Here is a 25760-nt window from a genome sequence, read left to right on the forward strand (position 1 = left end):
TCACCTCCAAGGTCAAGTTTGAATCTCCATAAACATCACCCAATGGATTATCCTGCTCAGCCTCTTGCAGAGATTTCTACCATCACATGGAGGCATAGAGATGTGCAGCACGGAGGTAGACCCATCAGACCAACTCATCCATGCTGATCAGATATCCTAACCTAATCTAATCCTACACGGACACACACACTTGGTCCATATCCCTCGAAACCCTTCCTATTGATACCTATCCAGATGCCTTTTAAATGTTGTAATTGTACCAGCCTCCACCACATCATCCGCTAGCTCATTCCATACTCCGCATGAAAATGTTGCCCGTTAGGTCTCTTTTACATTTTTCCACGCCCTCTCCTTCTGGACTCGCCCATGCCAGGAATAACACCTTCTCTATTTACACTATCCATGCCCCTCATGATTTTGTAAACCTCTGTAAGGTCACCCTTCAGCCTCTGACGCTCCAGGGAAAACAGTCCCAGCCTGTTCAGCCTCTCCCTATAGCTCAAACCCTCCAACCCTGGTGAACACCGTATAAATCTCTTCTGATCCCTTTCAAGTTTCACAACATCCTCATTACAGCAGGGAGACCAGAGTTGCATGCAATCCATGTAATCTAAAAGTTCTTGGGTAAATATGATTCACTATGGGGAGGGGGTGGGGTGGGAGAGGGAACTGAAGATCCACAGCAGAGCCATCTTTAATTCCCAAAGTGGAGACACAATTAACCACAAACGTGGACACGCTGTCTCCAGCCTCACCCTCACCCCTACCATGATTTGGAGATGTGGTGTTGGACTGGGGTGTACAAAGTTAAAAATCACACAACACCAGGTTATAGTCCAACAGGTTTAATTGGAAGCACACTAGCTTTCGGAGCGACACTCCTTCATCAGGTGACTAACCTGCTGAGATCTCCAGCATTTGTTGTTTTCAGTACCGATTCCAGCATCTGCAGTAACTTGCTCCAACATGTTATATCTCTGTTGAATCTTGAAGCTACCTTTGCTCATCAATGGGGACACCTCCCACCATGTACATAACATGTACTCATGTGATTCGGCCAACATTGTCTATCTCATACGCTGCAGGCAAGGATGCCCTGAGGCATGGTACATTGGCAAGACCAAGCAGACCATTCAGGGAACACTTCTGCGGTCCAGAACATTCGGCCTCAGACCTTCAGGTGACATCCTTCAAGGCAGAGTTTGGGACGGGCAACAATGCAAAGTAGCCAAGCAGAGGCTGAAAACCAGGTCCGGTACCCATGGAGATGGCCTCAACCGGGACCTTGGGTTCATGTCACACTACAGCTGACCCCACTGCACTACTCCCTCTCTCACTCTCTCTTATACACATACACACACACACACACGCAGACTCTCTCTTATACGCAAACTCTTTCTTATACATTCACACATATGCAAACCCCCACACACGCACACTCTCACAGACATATACTCCTTTACACTCACCCACATACACATACACACTCTCTCTCACAGACACTCACAGCCTTCCCTGCTCCCCCCCCACATACACACACATACACACACATATGCATGTACACACATATAATTTTGTGGGGTGAGTATTTTATTTTGTTCAAAATCTGCATAAATCCATGTAAGATTCTGTAATTCCGTTTTTTAGAAATAACATCAGTCTGAACATTTGGACACAGACAGACAGATTTTGGCCTGATACCTTCAATGCAGTATCTGAGCTGACATGGCACCTATTGTTAAAGTTCACTTGAGAATGTAACTTTTGAAAAAACGTTCTGGGATTTACATAAGAAAGAATTGAAACCCAACATAGTCATTCTAAAAGATGAGAGACTTAACAAACAATCCAGATTTTTTTCAATATATCATTTCAGTTGCATCACACAGTAAACTTTTGTGATAAATTGTGTGTCATACGATCTTATACTCCACAACCATCTGATGAAGGAGCAGCACTTCCAAATCAACCTGTTGGACTATAACCTGGTGTTGTGTGATTTTTTAACACAACTCACTGTCCCTAACAACTGAAAAGGAAGAAGCACATCAATCTATACTAGGACATAGCAATGGAATAGAGTCAGTGGAGTGTGATAAAGCCTAACTGAGACTTAGAGTGCATCTGTGTAAGTAAGGAGGCATCTGTGTAAATAAGGAGGTCTGTAGCTCAGTGGGTACCATCACTCCTACTCAGTGACAATCACTGGGTACAATCCAGGATGTGAAGGCAAATCAAGGTGTGTTTATAACGTGGCCACACAGGTCAAGTATAAACTTTTAACCCTTTCCAAATACGTCAAACATCAGAGCAGACATTACTTTTTGTCCTTTATTGTTCAATGGGATAATGGATATCACTGGTAAGGCCAGCAGTCATTCCCTGACTTTGATTACATTGCAACTGACCAATTAAGACCCCAAGACATTGCTCTAGGTCTGGAACTTCTTGTAGGTAAGGACATTACATATCCCTCCCTCAAGAATTTTCATGTGTCAGACACCTTTTTTTCCCTGCCAGTCACTGCTACTGATACTGTCTTTTAATGTTAGAATTTGTTAATTAAATTCTAACTTCACCACCTTCAGTGTTAGTGTTTGAACCTGTGGGACCAGAGGGATTATCTTGGCACATAGCCACAAATGTTTCCCATGCTCATACATGTGATGAAAATGATTTGAAGCCTCTGCCATCACTAGCGGCAGTGGAAAGCTGCAAGCTGTCTGTAAAGTGTGTGAGCAGCTGCAGAAATCTGGATTCCTTGTGGATTTGTGGACAGTGAGCTCAGCTGCTTAGGTGGCCTTTTTTTACCAAATTGATGATAACAGCAGGGGTTTCAATCCCCAATCAGGCTGGTGTGGCTTTGTAATCTGACTCCTTGCCTGAACCACAATGGGTTGGGATTACATTCAGTCAGTCAGCTGAGGAAAAGTTTGGAACTGATGTTGCTTAGAGTGATGTGAAGCGTACTCTCATCTGGGGACCATCGGGAAGCAGGGGAAGGGGAGCATTGCATTTGCAATACTTCTCTAACAACACAGACTAAATTACAACTGAGAATTGAAGATGTGACTCAAATACTGGTGTGGGAGTATTTTACACATGGGGCACAAACACCAGTGCTAGAGAAAAGTGGAACGGTACCATAAAGATAGGCTGCTCTGGAAACATACGAGAATTAGAGTTCTGGTGATTCTAAACTAAAAAAATGAGTGCAAGGCTTTATAGATGAGGAAATTTAAAAAGGTAACAAGGAAGAATCGTGCAATCACGTGGAGCAGTGACACAGATAATGATAGAGAAAGGAAAGGAGTTTTGAGAAGGATGGTTCTCATGGTTATGGAAGGAAGTTCAGAATAGCATGAAACAGAAAGAAATATTGTAAAAATCTGTAAAAAATTAATGGTTGCTCAACAGATTGGGCAGAAATCAAGAAATCAGGCAGTTAGATAGGCTGGACAGCGAGAGCCTTTTTCCTCAGATGGTGATGGCCAGCATGAGGGGATAAAGCTTTAAATTGAGGGGAGACAGATATCAGAGGTAGTTTCTTTATTCAGAAAGTAGTAGGGGTGTGGAAAGCATTGCGCGCAACAATAGCGGACTCCCCAACTTTAAAGGCGTTTAAATAGTCATTGGATAGGCACATGGATGAAAATGGAATCGTGTCAATTAAATGGGCTTCAGATTGGTTTCACAGGTCAGCGCAACATCGAGGGCTGAAGGGCTTGTACTGTGCTGTAATGTTCTGTGTTCTATGTTCTTTTAAACAGCAAAAAATGACTGTAAATCATTATTAAATGTAAATATTTTCATCTGTTAACTATGAAAACTTAAAAAGGAAAATAATCAGTTGTAAGCAGAGAATGAGAGAAGGCTAGTTCATAAAGTTAAAACATAGTGAGAGTATATATAAGCATTGGAATAAGAACACTCTAACTGAAATTAGTGATAGTCCTCTGGAGAGTGAGTCCTGGAAATTGACAATGGAAACAAAGGAATTATGGAAGCATTGTCAATATTTTATGTGTAATTTCACAGTAGAAGACTTTGAAAACTTCCCAAAGATAACTGAAAGTCAAAAGATGATGGTGAGGTAAGAACTAAAAACAATCATCGACATGAGAGAAAAGATGTAAGAGAAACTATTTTGCCTAAAAGATAACAAATCCTCAGGGTTAGTTGGCTGCAATCTTCGGTTTTAAACTAATAATGACAGCGATAACAGAAGTGTTAGCTAGAGTCATCAGAATCTCTGGAGATTCTGGGAGAGTTGAGTGGATTGAGAAATAGCAAATGTTATGAAAGTTCATAATACTTCATTGTTACCTGAGAACCTGGATTCTAAAGTGGAAGAAAGAATGATTTTAATCTTTTAGTCCTGAGACTTATTTTTTCTTTCAAGGCGAAAAAGTTATTCTAAACTTTTAATTCAAAACAGTATTTGTCAGAAGTCATGACTTTCTTTTGTTAAATGATGTGATGATGATGCTGCTTTAACAAGGTGATGTTGTTCTTGGTTTTTCTTTTAGAAAGGTTGTAAAAGACACAAACTCTGAAAAGTCTGGGTTTGCATGGGATTTCGGGCCAATTTGATTATAGCAAAGAGATACTGCTTCAGGCAAAAGGCTTTCAAGTTTAAAAAAAAGCACTTGTACAATGAAAGGGGAGCAGCCAGTGCTCCCAGCTCAGCTTTACTCTGGTTTGGTTTGAATTTAGCACAGTAGTGTTTTGAAGCTGCTGGACCCAAAGAAGCAAGTCCATGCTGATCCCCCTCTCTCTGACATCTTTCCTGTGTTTGATATTACCTTTTGTGTCAAAGGTGTTTTTAGGGATTGTTGCAGGTATTGGGAACAACATCATGATCTGTTGGGTTTTCAGAGAGGTTAAGTTATTCGGTACTCTGTTCTCTTTTAATTGTGTTTCATTCAGTAATCTTGTAAATAAATTGAGATTTTTGAAACCCCAGTGGGTTGCCAGCTGCTCACTCCTGTAATATCTGCATTATACTTGCTTAAAACAACTAGCAGTGTTAAGGTTTGGGCCACTTTCTTGAAATGTTTTGAGGTCTGGCCGAGTCCAAAACAATGAACAGCAAGTCACCCAGGGATATAACTGTCAATGTGCTTGTTGACTTGATTTTTATGATCATCAGAGAAGAAAAGAGAGGGAGAGCCTTAAGCCAGTTGATATAGGGGTAAGAGGCCCATGAGAGCAGAGGTGCTGTAATTAGAGGCAGTCGGGACTGAAGAGAAGTCATGTTATGTTTTAAAGTTTATAAGAAATAAGGCTCCAGAAGCAAAAACTGGGATATCAGAGAGGGAGGCATCCCACATGGCTGTTGAAGACACAACATTATGGAAGCAATGTTAAGTAATAGTGATCTGAGTTAGTAATTTATTCCAAGGACCTTACGGAAAGACATTCACTGAAGAAAATAGCACCTAGTGACTGTACAGATATTTACCAACAGGAAACCATTTACAGCCATGACAACTGAGCAAGAATCTTTAACATGGGGAGAAGGGTGAATCTTCATTGGAGTTTGAGTGGCTGTGAGAGTTTTTCAGGCATAAATTGGTTGAATCTTTCTGCTTTTTGTAGTGGGATCTTCCAAGAGATATTAGCACTTGCTTTGTATAATATAGTTCACGTTATTCTTCTGTACTGTTTTGCTATAAGTACATTGGGAGCCTTCTGTGAACATATTCAGTGACTGGTCTCCATGGTAAACAGAAGACAACTTATGATCCATCTCGGTAGTTTCACGCTGATACATTGTCTCATATCATCAGACGGCATCATAACAACATTAGGGCTATTTGTGAGATCAAAAATCTTTTAAGTTAAGAGTAATCTATGATGTGGAGAGAATATGTGGAGGGAAAGGAGGTATAGTCAGGAGAGTTTTGTAAAGTGTATTTCATGGATTGGAATTTTGAAAAAATGCTTTGACAGTTTCTGAAACTTTCTGGCATTGGAAAAGGCAATTGTAGATTACTTGAAATTATTAACTAAGGTTGCACTGAGAGGCTGAGTAAAAATATTAGAAACAGAAGTAAACACAGGATTTCAGAAGGATGATATATTTAAAAACATTTACAGACAAAAAAAATGAACATGTAAAATGAATGTATCACTTCAAGAATTAGAAAAGATTCAGTCTGAAGTGAGAAAAAGAAACATTTAAATTGCAGGTAAAATAGAAGAAAAGACACAGGGACATGGAAAGAGAAATGGAAAGAGAGAAAATGACAAAGGAAAAACAATGAAATGTGGAAGACTTGAACTTTAAGCAGAAAGAGAGAGAGAGAGAGAAAGACAGACAACTTAGAACCTGCCTACAGTGTGGCAATCAGGGTGAATATTCATTGGATTTTGAGTGGCTGTGAGGATTTTCCAGGGATAAAGTGGTTGAACCTTCCTTTCTATTGTTTATAATGAGACTTTTCAAACAATTTTATCTCTTGCCTTGTGTAATATAGTTTGTGTTATTCTGTAAACTAAATGTTAGTGTTCTTTTGCAATAGGTACATTGGTGTTTTGTGGGAAGTATGAGGTTGTGCAGTTTAGCAGGAAGAATAGAGGAACTAAATAATATTGAAATACCAAAAGACTGCAGAAAGCTACAGCACAGAGGAATTTGGATGTCGTTGTGCATAAATTATAAAAATATAGTTTAAATATTAAGCAGGTAATAGGAAGTAAAAGGAATGTTGGTCACTGTTTGAAAGGGAATGGAGTATACAAAATGGAAGGTTTTGCTGAAAACATACAAGGTACATTACACAGCACCCAGAATATTGTCAGCAGTACTGGTTCCCTTACATCAGTTTTGTAATTTATGGGTGACACCAACAACATCAGCTCCAATTGCTGCAATGATTGAGATTACCATGAAGAAGTTTCTTTGTAAACCTCTTCCCTTGCCGATTGCATGGTGGCTCTCATGTTAAACCACCACCTGTCATCTCTGCTCAGTGGGAGAGCCCTATGATTTCATAAGGACACGGTGACGTTACCTTTACTTGTTTTTAACCTAAGGAAAGATGTAATAGCATTAGACACAGTCCAGAAACATTTCACCTGTTCCCAGGTTTGGAGGGATTTTATAATGAGGAGAGGTGAAATGTTGCTGTACTTCTTGGTGTTTCGAAGAGTGAGCGGAGACCCTGCTGAAACATATTATATTCATAGAAGGCGCAACAATATAGATAGAGCATAGAACAGAGAGCGGAGATGGTTTTCCCTGGTGGGAAAGTCTCAACCCAGAGGACACAAACTCAGAATAAGGTGTGGTCCATTAAAACAGAGATGAAGAGGAACTTCTTCTCTCAGATGGTAGTGAATCTGTGGAGTTGTTTGCCACAGGGAATATTCAAGGATGAGATAGACAGATTTATAATCAATAAGAGCATCAAGGGATTTGGGGAAAAGTCAAGAAAATAGCATTCATGATTATCAATCAGCCATGATCACACTGAATGGAGAATAGACTGGACAGGCTGAATGGTCTTTTTTCTGTTGTTCCATATTATGGTCAAAAAGAGGGTGCTGAAAGATGTTTTACCTCATTTCAAAAGGTGGCTAAGAGATGTTTGGGCCTTCATGTTAGAATGGGTCCAAATAGGCAAAGCTATGAATGTGTACAGTGGCCTGTTCAGTACAGCAGTCTGCAGATTATTAAACTGCTTAATGGGCACAAAGCTGATGAATTTGTCTCTGAAGAATATTAATTTAAGAATGAAAGCCAAACAGATATTTATAGAATTGTAAGAGAAAAGAAATGTGATGGAATCAGTGGATTTGATCACTGAAGCTAGAGAAAACATGTGAGAATGTGAGAGAACTCATGATTTGGGAACAAATCTGAAATAGAGTTCTGCTTACTCTTAAGACTTATCCAGATGAGCATCAATTATCAAGAATCCAAGAAGCACAGGTTCTAGTGGATAGCTATAATATCTGACAGGCAGTTTCACTTCGCGAAATGGTCCTGTGGGAATCCACAAGGAAACTGGAGGAACAGAAAAACTGGTGATGGAAAACTTAGTGATGTTTTGGGGAACAAACAGAAAATGTCAAAAATACTGAAAAGGAAATTCTAGAATCTGAAATTGAAACAAAAATGTGTCAATTATAATAAAACTGAACAGGCTTAACCTCAATGCTGGAACTGAAATGGGACAATGATTGCAGAATCAGGAATATAGAAGGAATCCCAGGAAAGATGTTCTCAGGAAAGGAGATGGCCATTAAATTTATTCCAGTGATACAGATGGAGTGTATTCACTGAGAGTCTGCTCGAAGGGAGAAATGAGGTAGGACAGTCAAGAAAACTCTTTCTCGTACATTGTAAAAGAAAAAGACCATTGGGGTCCGTGAATTTTAATATCAAAATGAGAGCTATGTCACTGTACTGTCCACATACACCTGAACCACCACCAGCAGCAGCAAGTGTCACAGACTGCAGGTCCCAGCCGGCAGGAGGCAGTGTGGGAGATTATGGGGTGGATGTGTCAGTGACCTTTCAGCCCGCAGATTGTCAGGGGGCTAGAATTCTTTCCGCTGTCGTGTGGCCCCGGGTGGAACAGTGGGAAGAGCCTCTCAGTGAAAGTGTGGCTGAAAGTGTGGAGATGGGACATGGTGTCCGCATTGTAAAATGACACCTGGCCCCCCTCATAGTCCAGGAACACGCCGACCTTCCGGGGATTCCCACTCGGGGACAGCGCAGTCACTGGATCAGTCCCAGCCAGGTACATCTGGTCATGTCTCAGCCACACAGTCCAGTATCCAGACTGGGGACACAGATCGATTCTCCCCTTCCTCACGGCATTCCCTCGGGTCACTCCCACACGCCACCAGGTCTTCCCCCCCACCTCCACCTCCCAGTAATGTCTCCCTGATGTGAAGCTCTCCGATGCCAGCACACAGAGCCAGCGGTCAAACCTGTCCGGGGAGTCAGGGAGCTCCTGCAGTGTGTTGCCGACTCTCACACTGGTCCGGTCCTCAGACAGGATCAGCCGGGGGTGCGCTGTGTTCGGATCCAGAGTCAGACAGGCTGGAGCTGGGGGGGGGGGGGGATATGTATAAATAACACAGTCAGCCATCGAGTTCCTCTCTGTCAGTCTCCCAACCGCCTCCCTCGGGAGATTCCCGGGAATCCCAGGGTTTCTGAAGGGATCCAGGTTCTGTCATTAGCTGTGGGTGTGCGCTCAGTCCCCACACATCACCTTCTCTTCTGGCACTAACTCCGGATTCTGCAAAGTTGTAGCAGATTTCACAAACTACTGGTTACCTGGGGACAAGCTCCAACCCTCCATCATCACAATGTGATGCTGTCATTTTGTATCGGCATCAACGCTGGAAGATGCAGCATTGTACAAGAACACTGACGGTTAGATACGCGGGGGATCGACACTGGGGAATATTAAAAATAATAATCTCCGTTCATATTAAAATATAATTAATATTGCACACCAAGACTGAAACTGCAGGCTTTTAGCAGGAAAACGAACCATCGAAGCAGGGAAACAGGTGAGGGAGGAATATTGGATCAGACAGAAATTGCTGGAGAAATTCAGTCGGTCTGTCTGGCAGCGTCAGTGGAGAGAAAGCAAGGCCTGAGTTTCAAATGCAGCGAGGGAAAGGTGATATTTAGACCGATCATAGGGCGGTGCTGAATGGGTCGGTCCAGACGGAGCTGAGAGAGTGAAAGTTAGACAGAGGGATGGTTGCTAGTAACCAGGGAAGATGGAAAGCTGACAGTAGGGACATGTGCGGGTTGTTCTGAAAGGAGCTCGTGTCATAGCGGTGTGGGGTGAGTCCCAACAGGCTGCAGAATCCCCTGTTGGGCAGTTCTTCCGGCTGGCGCTGAGCTTCACTGGAATACTGCTGTAAACCCGAGACAGAGGTATTGGTCAGGGAACAGGCTGGGTGGTGAATTGGCAGGCCAACTGGGAGCTCAGGCGCTTTTCTGTGGATTGAAGTAGGTGTTCTGAGAATGGGTCACCCAGTTTAAGCTTCCTTTCCCCAATGTAGAGGAGACATCCCTGATGAAGGGCTCATAGCGGAAACATCGACTCTCCTGCTCCTCGGCTGCTGCCTGCCTTGCTGTGCTTTTCCAGCGCCACACTTTAACACAATGTAGAGGGGTCATTGTGAGCAGCGAGTGCGGGAGACCAGCGGTAAAACGCTGCTTCACCTGGAAGGTATACAGTATTTGTGTCCTTGGACACTGAGGAGGGAGGAGGTAGATGGAAAATGTGAGGCTCGCTACTGGGCACACTGCTGTCCTTTAATAGTGAGAGACTGGGGCAGTTCAATCCAGAGCCATGGTTTAAATTCCCACTTTGGAGCGTCACTCTTGCTCTATTATATTTGGGGGGAAAAGGCGCCATAGGAAACCTCCATCATTTCGTTTATTGTTTAGTTGCTAAGACTTTTCATTCACTGTGTAATTAATCAAACTTTCCCATCACCTGACTTCACTGTAAAGGAGGTCATTGTAAAATGGCAAACTGAGAAAACATAATTTTTTAAAAAAATCAATAGACAACCGAGCTGTCAGATAAAACATTTCTCCCTAAAACTGCCCGGAAACTGCCCCTGCGTCTGTCTGTGCAGAAAGTGCTCCCCCCTAGTGATGGAGATGGGACATGGGGCTCACATTGTAAAATGATACCTGTCCGCCCTCACAGTCCGGCGATACCCCGATCTTCCGGGGTCCAGAAATGTCCCCGAAATCTCTCTGAACCCGTGTCCTTGGTATTCCGATCTATCACACGGAATACTGATCTCCCCAGTCTGCTGCAACCCCCAGGCCCCTGCGTTAAAAACACCCCGTCCGTCCAGAACACCGGATTCTCAGGACCCTCAGCTTCCCATTCCCTCGTGTTTCCCACTTCTTTGTGCTCTCCAATTCCCTGCATTTACCGTTTCTTTGCGGTCCCCATTTCCAGGAGTTTTCCAGGTCCTTGTGCTTCCCACTCCCCCGTGATTCCTAGTTCCATGAGCTTCCCAATTCCCTGTGTTTACCATTCTCCAGTGGTTCCCAGTTCCTTGTATTTCCCACTCCTCTGTGGTCCCAGCTCTCTGCGTTTCCTACCAGTTCCTTGAGCTTCCCAGTTCCCTGCCCTGTGATTCCCCAGACCCTTGTGGCTCCCATTTCCCTTGGTTTCCCAGATCCTGTGTTTGTCAGTGCCCTGTGATTCTTACTCCCCTGTATTTCCCAGTTCTCATATTTCCTACTCCCATGTCATTCCCAGATCCTGTAATTCCCCGTTCCCCGTGTTGCCCATTTACCTGTAATTCCCAGTCCCCTGTGTTTCACACGCCCAGTGATTCCCAGCTCCTTGTGTTTCCCAGTTCCCTGTAATTCCCAATCGCCTGTGTTGCTCAGCCCCCTGTCACCCTCAGCCCCAGCGGAGTGACCTCCCAGTCATTCAAGGGTTACACAAAGTGACAGCGTATGATGCAGGTCAGGGAACAATCCCAGATCATCATCTCTAAATTCCAAAAACGGGACCAGCTCAAAAGGACTAGGGGAGAGGATAAAGAAGACACCAGCGGAAGAGAAGACCAAACGAACAAAGTCAGAAAGACAAGCCGCTGACGAAAAGGAGTGTGGAGATAAACTGAACTAAAATGAAACTGGGCTGAGCGAGTGGAAGCCAGAGCAGATCCCACAGGGGGGGGGGGGGGGGGGGGGTAGGGAAACAGCTGGCATGGGGAACCTGGGAAGGGAGAGAAAAAAATACTGTGGACGTCTGGTTCTATTCAGGAGAATGTCGCCATCCTTTCAAAAGATGCTCTACGATAGAATTGGGCGGTCTGTCTTGCATAGAAATACGATAACATTTCGGAGAAAGGAATCAACCTGAGATTTACCAGGATTAATGACAGCGACCATTTCTCTCCACACTGTATACTGTAATGGTCCGTGGAATTTACCGATGGACAGAGCGGGGTCTGCGCTTGGCAGTCCATTATCCCGGTGAGTCACCCTGCACACAACAAAGGCCTTGTTATGGATTGACCAGAACCATTTCCTTAAATTATTTTACGAAACCGTGGAAAATTGAACTAGGAAGTATGCCTTACCTCCCCTTTCGACAGGATTCCTCCTGAAATAAATCAAACACAAATCTGAGATTGCAGACACGGACTCTCTAAATCCTGACACCAACCTTCTACACCCAGATTCGGAACCTTGAACAGCCCGGTGATAATATCGCTAAGCCTTCACCTCCCCAGGAGCTCTGAATAATGGGCAAAATTGATGATTTATATCAGTCCCGTTGATCTCCCTGCCCTTTTTTAACTTCAATTTCCCACCTGATATAGAATCGGTCCCGCTTTCTGGTTCACTTGCTTCTGCAAAGTTGAGAGTTTCTCCTCAATGGAATTTAAATTCTCCTGTATTTTCCAAAGATTCTCCAATAACGTTTTGAGAATTCGCTCCTCTTCTTCCCTGAGATCTCGGAGTAAAGTCTGTTCTTTCTCAGTGAGAATCTGGTGCATTTTAGTGAACTCTGATTCGATGTGGCTCTGCAGGCAGTTCGCCTGTTCCTGTGGAACGAGATGTGAAACATCACTAATGTCCCACCTTAAAGTGAACAAAACTAACCCAGATCCCAGAGAATCAGCTCAGGGAGATTTTACCCGAATCTGGGAAATCTGCTGTTTCTGCTCCCGCTCCATTTCTAGAGCTGCTGATTTTTTATCTGTGAGAGAATCCAAGGAAGATTTCACCCGATCCTGGGATTGGGAGAGAAAATCAGAAAATAAAAGTGTTAGACCATGAAAATGTGATGAAATAATCAGGGGATGGAATCTGTTTCCTTTTACCTTGTAGAGTCCAACAGCTTCTTTAACCGGGATGAAGCGGTGCTCCCTGTGTTCCCGGGAATCTCTACAAATCACACAATTCAATTTCTTGTCAGTTTCGCAAAACAGCTTCAGTTCTTCCTGATGTTCCTCACAGTGATGTTTACTTTCCTTCTCTTGCAGATTCGGATTTAATTTTCGAGCTTTCTCGGCCAGATTCGCTAAGACCCGATTTACCCTGAGCTTTCTGTTCGGAAACTCCTGTCTACATTCCGGGCAGGAGTTTCTCTCCCGCTTTTCCCAGCTCTGGGTGATACAGGAGCGGCAGAAGTTGTGTCCACAATCCAGTGAAACCGGATCGGTGAAGAAATCCAGACAAATGGGACAGATTACCTCCTGGATCCAACTCTCTCGTTGCTGCCTGGAATCCATGTTCACACTCAGCACTTCCGGATTTAAAGCACTTTCGTTTCTCTCCTGCACCTGAGGCAAACACCTGCAGCTCAGTGGTTTCACGGGAAGCGATATCTCACCAATTCTGGCAAACGAAGTTATCTTACAGCACAGGAGGCCATTCAGGCCGGCGTATGTCCGTGCTGAATGCTTGAAATCTCTCTCCTGTTTGCTCCTCACAACTCAGTTTTACCTGAGAAGTAGACGCCTAAAGTCCATGACCTTCGGAAGTCGCTGAGAATCTTTTGTCACGGGCACTCGATGACTACAGGCATTCTATCCAACAAACAAACCAAAGGTATCTCTTGCACATAATAGACCACATTCACATCCTTTTAAGTCCCCGGAAGGGTCCAACACCTGAACGGATCTCCATTTAACTTCAGTAGAAAGAGCTCAGTCTAGCCCCACTGCGCCATTTTTGAGAAAAAAATGTTTATCCTCATTCTCCCCAGTTCTTCTGTAAATGATCTTCAGTGTCTGACCCCCCCCCCCCCCCCCCCCCACACACACACACACACTTTCCAGAGAAGACAATTCCATCCTGATTATCTCACCAAGCATTTTAATCTGAGATAGATGTTAGGTAAGGGATATAGGCCTAAGGGCAGGTGAATCCTCATTGAATGGCAGAATAGGTTCGAGGGGCTGAATGGCCTACTCTTCTTCCTTAGATCCTCCGTCAGCCTCTCGCCATTGTGAATCCTTGGTTTAGACCCTCCCTTTCCCTTCAAGACATAACCTTCTCTGCTTCAGGGAAGCAGTCCCAGAATTTTAATACTCTCACATAACCTGAAGGCCTTTGTTCCTCGAGTGAGCCTCTTCGCTGACCTGTATCAGCCCTTGACACTTTCCTGAAAATGCGATGCACTCAAGTGTATAAATTAACCCTTGATTCAGGCCAAATTGAATCAAGGGTTAATTTATATTGGTTAAGGATCTTAGTCCATGATCTGGCTGAGTATTTGTAGCCGTCCTCATTAAAACACCAACTTCCTAAGTGTTAGCGAGCAGTGTGGGGAATCCCGACTCAATGTCAGTGTTCCCTGGTCAAACCAGCCGTTGCTGTGCCTGGGTTCAGCTCCGGTTTCTATTCACAGATATGGCGCTGACAAGTTGCTGCCATCTGCAGGAAGTCATGTCGCATTACAAGGGGAAAGTATAACCTCTGACCGTGCGTGTGCCACCCAGCATTAGAGTCAGTGAGGTGGTAGAAAAGCTGAAAAAAGGGACGGACGACGGAAGGAGCAGATGAGAATCTCTGCAGAAGATAATAAGACATTGGAGCAGAAATTAGGCCATTGGGTCCATCCAGTCTGCTCCGCCAGTCAATCAGGGCTGATAGGTTTTTCAACCTCATTTTCCCACTTCCTCCCCATTACCTTTGATCCCCTTGGCAATCAAGAACTTAACTCTGTCTGTTTTAAATATACTCAATAATATGGCTTCAGCAGCCTTCTGTGGCAATGGATTTGCATCATCACAAAAACATTGTGGGCAAGAGATTATGCAGTCTTCCATTATATTCAAACCTTGGCTTGATGTCCCATTGCCAGGCCCCATGATTAAAGCAGGAAGCAGAAAGGAAGCGACCACTCAATGGACAGCTGCATTCTTCTCTCCCTGTCAGGCTTTTGTGCTCAAATCCCACTCTAGGAGCATGTATTTGGAAAGGCAAGGTCTGATTAGGGATAGGAGAATCGACGTTTCGGGCATAAGCCCTTCTTCAGGAAGAAGGGCTTATGCCCGAAACGTCGATTCTCCTGTTCCCTGGATGCTGCCTGACCTGCTGCGCTTTTCCAGCAACACATTTTCAGCTCTGATCTCCAGCATCTGCAGACCTCACTTTCTCCTCTGATTAGGGATAGTCAACATGGCTTTGTGCTTGGGAAATCATGTCTCACAAACTTGATTGAGTTTTTTGTAGAAGTGTAAAAGAGGATTGATGAGGGCAGAGCAGTGATGTGGACTTCAGTAAGGCGTTTGACAAGGTTCCCCATGGGAGACTGGTTAGGAAGGTTTGATCTCACGGAAAACAGGGAGGACTTGCCATTTGGATACAGAACTGGCTCAAAGGTAGAAGTCAGAGGGTGGTGGTGGAGGGTTGTTTTTCAGACTGGAGGCCTATGACCAGTGGAGTGCCACAAGGTTCGGTGTTGTGTCCACTACTTTTCATCATTCATATAAATGATTTGGATGTGAGCATAAGAGGTATAGTTAGTAAGTTTGCTGAAAAAATCAAAATTGGAGGTGTAGTGGACAGCGAAGAGGGTTACCTCAGATTACAACAGGATCTGGACCAGATAGGCCAATGGACTGAGAAGTGGCAGATGGAGTTTAAGTCAGATAAATGTGAGGTGCTGCATTTTGGGAAAACAAATCTTAGCAGGACTTATACAGTTAATGTAAGGTCTAGGGAGGGTTCTGAACAAAGAGACCTTGGCGTGCAGGTTCATAGCTCCTTGAAAGTGGAGTTGCTGGTAGATAGGATAGTGAAGAAGGCGTTTGGTATGCTTTCCTTTATTGGTCAGAGTATTGAGTACAGGAGTTGGGAGGTCATGTTACGGCTGTACAGACATTGGTTAGGCCACTGTTGGAATATTGCGTGCAATTCTGGTCTCCTTCCCATTGGAAAGATGTTGTGAAACTTGAAAGGGTTCAGAAAAGATTTACAAGGATGTTGCCAGGGTTGGAAGATTTAAGCTATAGGGAGACACTGAACAGGCTGGGGCTGTTTTCCCTGCAGTGTCAGAGGCTGAGGGGTGACCTTATAGAGGTTTACAAAATTATGCGGGGCATGGATAGGGTAAATAGACAAAGTCTTTTCCCTGGGGTTGGGGAGTCCAGAACTAGAGGGCATCAGTTGAGGGTGAGAGGGGAAAGATATAAAAGAGACCTAAGGGTCAACTTTTTCACACAGAGAGTGGTACATGTATGGAATGAGCTGCCAGAGGAAGTGGTGGAGGCTGATACAATTACATTTAAGAGGCATATAAATAGGAAGGGTTTGGAGGGATATGGGCCGGGCGCTGGCAGGTGGAACTAGATTGGGTTGAGATATCTGGTCGGCATGGACGGGTTGGACCGAAGGGTCTGTTTCCATGCTGTACATCTCTATGACTCTATGACTCGATGGCAGACAAGCTTCTCTCTGAGTCTCCAACAGACTGGTGGGAAACTGACAAAAGGTTCTTTATCCTCAAAGGTATTCGGAAGGTGAGAGAGAGAGGCGGGGAAAACTGTTCACACTCCAGAAAGCCAGGCAGACGCTGCTCCTGCTGCAGATGATGGAAGTGGATGTTACGGAAGATCTCCAGGAGGTGAGGAGCCTGCAAGCCTCACTCTCTGCCTCCAAGATAATTTTCCGGTCTAGGGTCTACTCAGTGGAACAGGATGAGGCGTGCTCACGTTTCTTCTTCCAGAAGGTGCACAGGGAGAGCTCCGTGCTCAGCAGACCGAAAGAAGAAGTTGGCTCGGTAACGTCATCTCAGGCTGACATCCTGAGGATCTGCAAATCCTTTTATTGCCAGTCTGTTTGACCCAAAGCCCAGAGGCAGCTTTCCTGTCCTCGATCACGGAGAACTTAGACAACAGAACACGGGAGAGGCTGGACCAGCCGCTATCTTTGGGAGAGCTGACAAAGGCCCTCAAGTCCATAGAAAAGAATAAAACTCCCAGAAGCGATGGCTTACCGATTGAGCTCTATTCCGCTCTGTGGGACTTGATTGGCCAGGACCTGCTGGAGGTGTATGTCAGTATGCTTCGGGCAGGTACTATGAGTGAATCCATGAGGAAAGGCATCATCACCCTCATCTACAAGCGGAAGGGGGAGAGGGAGGAAATCAAAAATTGGAGACCAACCTTACTGTTAAATGTGGACTACAAAATCCTCTCTAAGGTCATTGCCAAATGGGTTAGGTCTGCTCTGGGGTCAGTGATTCACCCTGACCAAACCTGTGCAGGAAAATCACTGAGAGTCTTGCACTCCTCAGGGATATGATCGCCTAAGTGCAGGACAGTAGGGTGGACACCTGTCTGATCAGCCTGAACCAGGAGAAAGCCTTTGACAGGATATCACACACGTATGTGAGAGATGTTCTCTCCAAAATGGGCTTTGGGGAGGGATTCTGCAATTCGCTCTGACTGCTCTACACCAACATCGTCAGTGCAGTCTCAATCAACGAGTGGGAATTTGAAAGCATCCCGATCAGACCCAGAGTCAGGCAGGGCTGCCCTCTCTCTCCTGCCTTGTTTGAGTGTTGTATGGAGCCCTCTGCCGAGTCCATCAGGAAGGATGCGAGCCTGAGAGGGGCGACTATTCCTGGCAGCGGGGGCCTACAGGTTAATGCCTCCCTGTACATGGATGATGTCACAGTTTTCTGCACGGATCCACCGTCCGTGCACAGACTCATGTGCATATGTGACCAGATTGACCGGGATTCAGGAGTCAAGTTAAACCGAGGCAAAAGCGAGGCCATGCTCTTCGGGAACTGGGCCAACCAATCCTAGATCCCCTTCACCATCAGGACTGACCACCTGAAGGTGCTGGGTATTTGGTTCGGAGGGGCTAGGGCATGCACCAGGTCTTGGGAGGAGCGTGTCATTAAAGCGAGTCAGAAATTGGGCAGATGAGAGCACCAGTCACTCTCCATGGCTGGTAAAAACATGGTTATCAGGTATGAGTTGTATGTGGCTCAGGTCTGGCCTACTCCACGAACCTTTGCTGCCGCAGTAATCCACTTCATTTGGAGGTCAAAGATGTGCCGTATCCGAAGGGACATCAGGTATAAATATCTGGGCAAAGGGGAAAGAACACAGCCAATGCTACCCTCACCCTGATGGCTACCTTTGTGTGTGGCTGCATCAAGCTGCGCATACACCCTTGCTATGCAAACACCAAGTGTCACTACGTACTGAGGTTCTACCTGTCCCCGGTGTTGCGAAGGATGGGCCTGGCCTCGCTGCCACAGAATGCTCCAAGTAGTTGGACCGCTTCATACTACCTGTCCCTCATGGAGAAATTTGTGAAGAAAAACACCTTTGACCACAAACCAAAAGAGAAAATGCTGGAAAGTCTCAGCAGGTCTGGCAGCATCTGTAAGGAGAGAAAAGAGCTCCGCAGTAATTTGCTTTTAACCTTTGACCACAAGTCCACAGGAAGTGGTCAGCACGTAGTGTCCTTGAGACCCTTCAGGAAAAGGAGAGGGCGGATCCTATCGAGCGGTTCCCTGAGCAGACTGTCAAAGTCATCGGCAGAATGTTTCATCACCAGAACTTTCCAACAAGCATCAAGACATGGCTTGGCTGGTGGTGAGAAGGGCTCTGCCTGTGAGATCCTTTATGCAGGCCCGGACTCTTGGCCACACCGCACACTGCCCTCAAAGCGGCTGCGGGGGGGACGAGACTGTCACACACCTCCTTCTGGAATGTGCCTACACAAAGGAAGTCTGGAGAGGAATGCAGTGGTGTTTGTCGAGGTTCGTCCCGAGCAGCACCGTGACGCGGGACTCCATGCTCTACGGTCTGTTCCCTGGGACGCACACCGAGACGAACATCAACTGTGCCTAGAGGAGCATCAACTGTGCCTAGAGGACCAAAGATGCTCTTTGGTCTGCCTGAAACCTGCTTGTCTTCCAGCTGAAGGAGTTGACCCTGACTGAGTATTGCAGACTGGCACATTCCAAGGTCCAGGACTATGTGCTGAGAGATGCACTAAAACCTAGGGCAGCTGCTTTAGTGAGAAAGACCACTGTGTAAGGCCCTTCTGCCAAAGAGTGACAAAGGTCCATTCAGTATTTGGGCCCTGCTGATGCTTCAGCTAAATGCCAAGAGATTGGTTGTAAATATGCAGAATGCTGAACGTCAAGGCTTGTTCTCTCTAAATAAAGAGAGTATAGATCTGAATGGTTTCATTAACTGTAATGCACTGTTACGACACAGGTAAACTCTGCTGCTTAATTTGGGATTTCTTTTGCTACCTTCACTAATGCCACTGGCTTAGCTTCTTTTACATCTTCTTTTCCCACAGTGCCTTTCTTTAACGACCAGCACTGTGTCTATACATGTCACACTTTACCACAGTAGAAACATCTTTTCCCAGTGCCCTTCTGAAATTACCAGCACTGTAATTTTCTGTGTCCCACTCCATTACAGTGAAAACACCTGAGGCCTTTCACCTCCTGTCCACCCTCTTGGGCTTCTTCTTTAACTTGTGGTAAACTCTTAGCTGTGCACTCGACTCTTGGTTTCATAGTGTAGGATCTCCCCTTCTCCCAACTTTTATCCCTCACAGGACGAAAGTCTGGCCAGAAGCTTGTCTTACGCACCAACATGCACTCACCTGCTAATTCTGCTGCCCTTCTCACTTCCTGAACTTTCTGTCCCCCATGTGAATTCTTACCATCTCTGGAAGTGAGTTTTTAAACTTCTCCAGCAGAATAAACTTGCTTCACGCCTCAAAGGTCCTATCTATTTTTAAAGCACGCACCCACCTATCAAAGTGACTATGTTTTATTCTTTCAAATTCAACATAAGTCTGACCTAGTTCTTTCTTTGTGTTTCTGAACCATTGTCTATGTGCTTCTGGTACCAATTCATAAGCACATAAAATAACCTGTTTAATCTCTTCATAATCTCTTGACACCTCACCAGCAAATATCTCACTTATTCTGCCTACCACTTTAGACTGAATTAGCATTACCCATAAATCCTCGGACCACTCCATCTGCCTAGCCAATTTATCAAATGAAATAAAGAAGCTTCTACATCTTTCTCATCAAAATGTGGCAGAGTTTTGACATAAATATGTATCACAACTTTCAACTTTAATCTCCATCCTGTTAACTTGACTTTGCTGTCTAAGTTGTGACTTCTCAAAGTTCAAATTCTCTCTTTCTCTCTCCCTTTCTTCTCTCTCTCTGTGCTCAGCCAAGGACCTTCTCTCGCTCTCTCTTTTCCCTCTGTCTCTCTCTTCTCTCTCTCCTCTCTCTCTTTCCCTTTCTCCCTCCCTTTCCTTATCTTTTAACTCCATTTTTCTCAATTGTAATTTTAGTTTTTCTACCTCTACTGCACTTGTCTGTTTCTCTGACACACCTAGTGTTTGAGTAACCCCTTTACAATGTCAGCTTTACTTTTGTCCTCAGTTAAACCCAAATCTAACTTATTTGTTAATTCTAAAAGTATGGCCTTTTTCTTTCCTTCTAAACTTTCCCAGCAAACTTGAAAACCATCTTCAAATCCCAAAACCTCTTTTGCAATTTTTCTCTCACTTTTAATTTAATCAACCACAAGTCACCGAAATTAAACAATTTGTCTCACCTGTGTTTGATTTAAAGATCTAGAACATTGACCTGCAAGTGTTTAAATCTGCTGGGATCTTTTGTACTCCAAATCTATTCAAATGTGTCTAAACCTGTTCAAATCATGGATCCGAGCCCCCAAACTGTTATGACACAGGGTAAACCCTCCTGCTTAATTTAAAGCCAGCAACACAGAAAAGATTTATCCTGTGCATTAATCTGTAAAAATTAAAGTGGACAAGAACTATGCAAAGTAAAAATTAACAACTTTATTTCTTAAAGTATAACAAAGAATAATCAACTAAACACTATTTACAATTTCTTTCTCTAACCTATCTTTTACCTTCCCTTCTATATTACCAGTGTGATAAAACTCCCAATTAAGATTTACAAAACAACACTTCTTATTTCAAAATGAGGCAGCTGTTGATTCTTGTCTTTGGATCTTCCTGTGCCGTATTTTCTCCTTGTTAGGAATTTCTGCATCACAGGTTACTGATCGAAAAGGGACTTTTAAGACAGAGGATTTTTCAAGCAGTCTGGTACATGCTAGGTTTGGCATTTCTCCTCTCAAGTGTTTGGTTTTTCCCCGTTCTTATACCTCAGAGCATCGGATTGTGTCATTGGCTTTTAAGATTGTCAATATATTCAATTCAAACTGGATTAGAATTTAATATTTTTTGGGGTATAATTTAAAGTTATTGACCAAATTCGAATTTGTTTTTTGTCTCCAGGCAATCAGCTAATCGAGTTGTTCGACCGTGTGTTACACTGTTACCTTATTGAGATCACTTGGTGCTGTGTCCAGTAGTTCTGCTGTTTTTAATTCTCTTATAGGTACACCCACATAAAGATTTATTTTTATGAAGAAAGCATATTTTTACAATAAATAAAATCTGGGACTAAAGCTCCAAGGCAGTGCTATTGAAAGGAGAGCTCTAGTATTTCTCACAAGGGGAAATATCCTTTCAGAACCTGGAATACTTTGCAAACGACAATAAACATTGTCAGCTATAGGTGGCGCTGATGGTTCTAGTATGACTTGAATGGTGAAGCCTAGTGAAAGGTACTCCCTAGTGAATGGCATAGCCTATTGGCAATGTCTTGTTGAGATTAGCTTTGATGCAGAGGGACAAACTCAGAGGAACAGGAGGAGACCATTCAGCACTTCTCCCCCCCCTCCCAAAGGCGACAATGTTATTACATTAGATCATAGCTGAATTGTATCTTAATTCTATTCACTCACATTATCTCAAAACTGCCTAAGCTAAGCAATCTTTAGAACAATGTTTGAATACTGAGAGTTTTGCAAAGTGAGTTCCTCAATGAAAAAAAATTTCCATCTAAAATCCCTACCTCTTACCATCACTGAACTTCCTGGTTATGGAGTGTTCACTATGGGAACGGAATTTACCAACCCACTCAATCTAGAACACTTCCCTCTGTGCCCTCTATTAAAATAAAACGGCCCCAGCCAGCCTAATCTCTGAGCAAAACTAAAACTCTCCAGTCCAGACAACATGATCATAAGCTTCCCTGTCTCCTCTGGGACAACAGGGTATGGGAAACACAGGGGGCTGGGGACATCAGGGTAAGGGATACACAGGGGGCTGGGACAACAGGGTATGGGAAACACAGGGGGCTGGCGACAACAGATAATGGGAAACACAGGGGGCTGGAGACAATAGGGTATGGGATACACAGGGGGCAGGGACAACAGGGTATGGGACACACAGGGGGCAGGGACAACAGGGTATGGGACACACAGGAGGCTGGGGACAATAAGGTATGGGACACACAGGGGGCGGGGACAACAGGGTATGGGATACACAGGGGGCTGGGGACAACAGGGTATGGGAAACACAGGGGACTGGGGACAACAGGGTATGGGAAACACAGGGGACTGGGACAACAGGGTATAGGAAACACAGGGTGCTGGGACAACAGGGTATGGGATACACAGGGGGCTGGGGACAACACGGTATGGGAAACACAGGGGACTGGGGACAACAGGGTATGGGATACACAGGGTACTGGGACAACAGGGTATAGGAAACACAGGGTGCTGGGACAACGGGGTATGGGATACACAGGGGGCTGGGGACAATAGGGATGAGAAGTACAGGGGGTTGGGGCAACAGGGACTGGGAAATACAGGGGGCTGGGGCCAACAGGGTATGGGAAACATGGGACTGGGGACAACAGCGTATGGGAAACACAGGGGGCTGGGGACAAAAGGGTATGGGAAACACAGGGGGCTGGGGACAAAAGGGTATGGGAAACACAGGGGGCTGGGGACAAAAGGGTATGAGATACACAGGGGGCTGGGACAACAGGGTATGGGAAACACAGGGGAATGGGGACAACAGGGTATCGGATACACAGAGGGCTGGGACAACAGGGTATGGGAAATAGAGGGGGCTGGGGACAACAGGGTGTGGGATACACAGGGGGCTGGGGACTACAGGGTATGGGAAACACAGGGGGCTGGGACACCAGGTTATGGGTTACACAGAGGGCTGGGACAACAGGGTATGGGATACACAGGGGGCTGAGACAACAGAGTATGGGACAGACAGTGGGCTGGGACAACAGGGTATGGGATACACAGGGGGCTGGGACAACAGAGTATGGGACAGACAGGGGGCTGGGACAACAGGGTATGGGATACACAGGGGGCTGAGACAACAGAGTATGGGACAGACAGGGGGCTGGGACAACAGGGTATGATTTACACAGGGGGCTGGGACAACAGGGTATGGGAAACACAGGGGGCTGGGGACAACAGGGTATGGGGAAACACAGGGGGCTGGGGACAACAGGGTATGGGATACACAGGGGGCTGGGGACAACAGGGTATGGGACACACAGGGGGCTGGGGACAACAGGGTATGGGATACACAGAGAGCTGGGGACAACAGTGTATGGGGAAACAAATGGTATGGGGACAACAGGGTATGGGATACACAGGGGGCTGGGGACAACAGGGTATGGGACACACAGGGGACTGGGGACAACAGGGTGTGGGATACACAGGGGGCTGGGGACAACAGAGTATGGGGAAACAAATGGTATGGGGACAACAGGGTGTGGGATACACAGGGGGCTGGGGACAACAGGGTGTGGGATACACAGGGGGCTGGGGAGTACAGGGGGCTGGGGACAACAGGGTATTGGATACACAGGGGGTTGGGGACAACAGGGTTTGGGATACACAGTGCCTGGGACAACAGGGTATGGGACACATAGGGGGCTGGGACAGCAGGGTATGGGTAACACAGGGGGCTGGGACAAAAGGGTATGAGATACACAGGGGGCTGGGACAACAGGGTACGGGTAGCACAGGGGGCTGGGGACAACAGGGTATGGGATACACAGGGAGCTGGGGACGTCTCGGCACTGAGAATCACTGGGGACTGGATTTGCATGGTTTGCAAATCAGTGAATGTGAAAAATGAAATTCCATATAAAGAAACCATTTGAACAATCATGTCAAATTAATTGGGAAAATAGAGACTGAACTGCATCCCCTCTCTCCTGCACGCAGCCCATCCAGATACCATTGGTTTGGGTGAGATACAGTCTTGGAAACCATGGAGTTTCACCATTGCTAAAACAAAGAAAGGATGTTTTCATACTGAAGATAAAGCACACATAGTTCCATCCCTGGTCCTGTTATTATTATTCGCTTTCTCTAGCAACAAAATTAGAGGACCATGACAGCTCACTCCACAAGGTCTTGTTCCAAATGGATTATTTCTCTGTTTATTAGTTGAGGTTTCAACGTTAAGCTAGATTGTTCATAACTTCTTTTCACTTAGTTTCTCACATTTTGAATTCTAGCTAATTTTACTCAATCCTGATACATGTAGATTTTAGTCTTCTGGTACATTGCTGTATCTTTAAGTGTTTACACTGATATAAAATGACAGCATCTTATTCTGAAGATATTGGAGGGGTTTGAGCTTGTCCTCAGGTAACCAATAGTTTGTAAAATTTGCGACAACTTTGCGGAATCCAGTATTAGTGCTGGAAGAGAGTGTGATGTATGTGGCCCAATTGCACATCCACAGCTAATGACAGAACTTTGATCACTTCAGAAACCCTGGGATCCCAGGAATCTAGGAGAAAGTGAGGACTGCAGATGTTGGAGATCAGAGCTGAAAATGTGTTGCTGGAAAAGCTCAGCAGGTCAGGCAGCATCCAAGGAGCAGGAGAATCGACGTTTCGGGCATGAGCCCTTCTTCAGGAATGAGGAAAGTGTGCCAAGCAGGTTAAGATAAAAGGTAGGGAGGAGGGGCTTTGGAAATGCGATAGGTGGAAGGAGGTTAAGGTGAGGGCTCTCCGCCCCACCCCCAATCCGGCCTATCACCCTCACCTTATCACCCTCACCTTAACCTCCTTCCACCTATCGCTTTTCCAACGCCCCTCCCCGAAGTTCCTCCTCCCTACCTTTTATCTTAGCCTGCTGGACACACTTTCCTCATTCCTGATGAAGGGCTCATGCCCGAAACGTCGATTTTCCTGCTCCTTGGATGCTGCCTGACCTGCTGCGTTTTTCCAGCAACACATTTTCATCCCAGGAATCTCCCAAGTGAGCTCTTTAAAACAGATGCATTTTAGAGACTGAGTGATGGTGTTATTTGTACATTTCCCCCCAGCACCAGCCTCTCTGACTCTGGATCCAAACACAGCACACTCCTGGCTGATCCTGTCTGAGGACCTGACCAGTGTGAGACTTGGAGAGACAGAGCAGGAGCTCCTGAATATCCCAAAGAGGTTTGATCCCTGGTTCTGTGTCCTGGAATCAGAGGGATTTACATCAGGGAGGCATTACTGGGAGGTGGAGGTGGGGGACAAGACTTGGTGGGGTGTGGGAGTAGCCAAGGAATCTGTGCAAAGGAAAGGGACTATTGACCCGAAACGTGTGTCTGGCCACTGGAGTGTGTGGCTGAAACCTTCCTCTGGCTATGCTGCTGGACCCACTCCATAGACCCCTCTCTCCCTGAGTGTGAGACCCCAGAAAATCGGGGTGTTCCTGGACTATGAGGGTGGACCGGTGTCATTTTACAATGCGGACACCATGTCCCATCTCCACACTTCCACCCACACTTTCACTGAGAGGGTCTTCCCACTGTTCCACCCGGGATGCAATGACTCTGGGAAAGATTCTGCACCACTGAA

General features: G+C 45.4%; 1 protein-coding gene across 1 annotated transcript; it reads right to left on the bottom strand.

Moving 5' to 3' along the window:
• Positions 1-992: 992 nt before the first annotated feature.
• LOC122541443 (zinc-binding protein A33-like) lies at positions 993-13402 on the bottom strand. The gene is made up of 6 exons (XM_043678220.2): positions 12847-13402; positions 12661-12756; positions 12334-12567; positions 12100-12122; positions 11887-12002; positions 993-9064 (listed from the first exon to the last, which is right to left on the bottom strand). The coding sequence occupies exons 1-6, from the start codon at positions 13255-13257 to the stop codon at positions 8517-8519; spliced, it is 1428 nt and encodes a 475-aa protein (XP_043534155.2). The 5' UTR covers positions 13258-13402; the 3' UTR covers positions 993-8516.
• Positions 13403-25760: the final 12358 nt, after the last annotated feature.

Source organism: Chiloscyllium plagiosum, unplaced genomic scaffold, assembly GCF_037043375.1.
Source record: "Chiloscyllium plagiosum isolate Xiang-an unplaced genomic scaffold, Cpla_swu_hap1 HiC_scaffold_35, whole genome shotgun sequence".
NCBI classification, from domain to species: Eukaryota; Metazoa; Chordata; class Chondrichthyes; order Orectolobiformes; family Hemiscylliidae; genus Chiloscyllium; species Chiloscyllium plagiosum.

Bases quoted from the DNA above. Each gene is read 5' to 3' on its own strand.
- LOC122541443 (XM_043678220.2), bottom strand. From the start codon at position 13,257: ATGGATTCCAGGCAGCAACGAGAGAGTTGGATCCAGGAGGTAATCTGT. The intron at 12,757-12,846 runs GTAAAAGGAAAC...TCCCAATCCCAG, and splicing joins AAGCTGTTGGACTCTACAAG to GATCGGGTGAAATCTTCCTT. The intron at 12,568-12,660 runs GTAAAATCTCCC...CTCGTTCCACAG, and splicing joins AGCAGATTTCCCAGATTCGG to GAACAGGCGAACTGCCTGCA.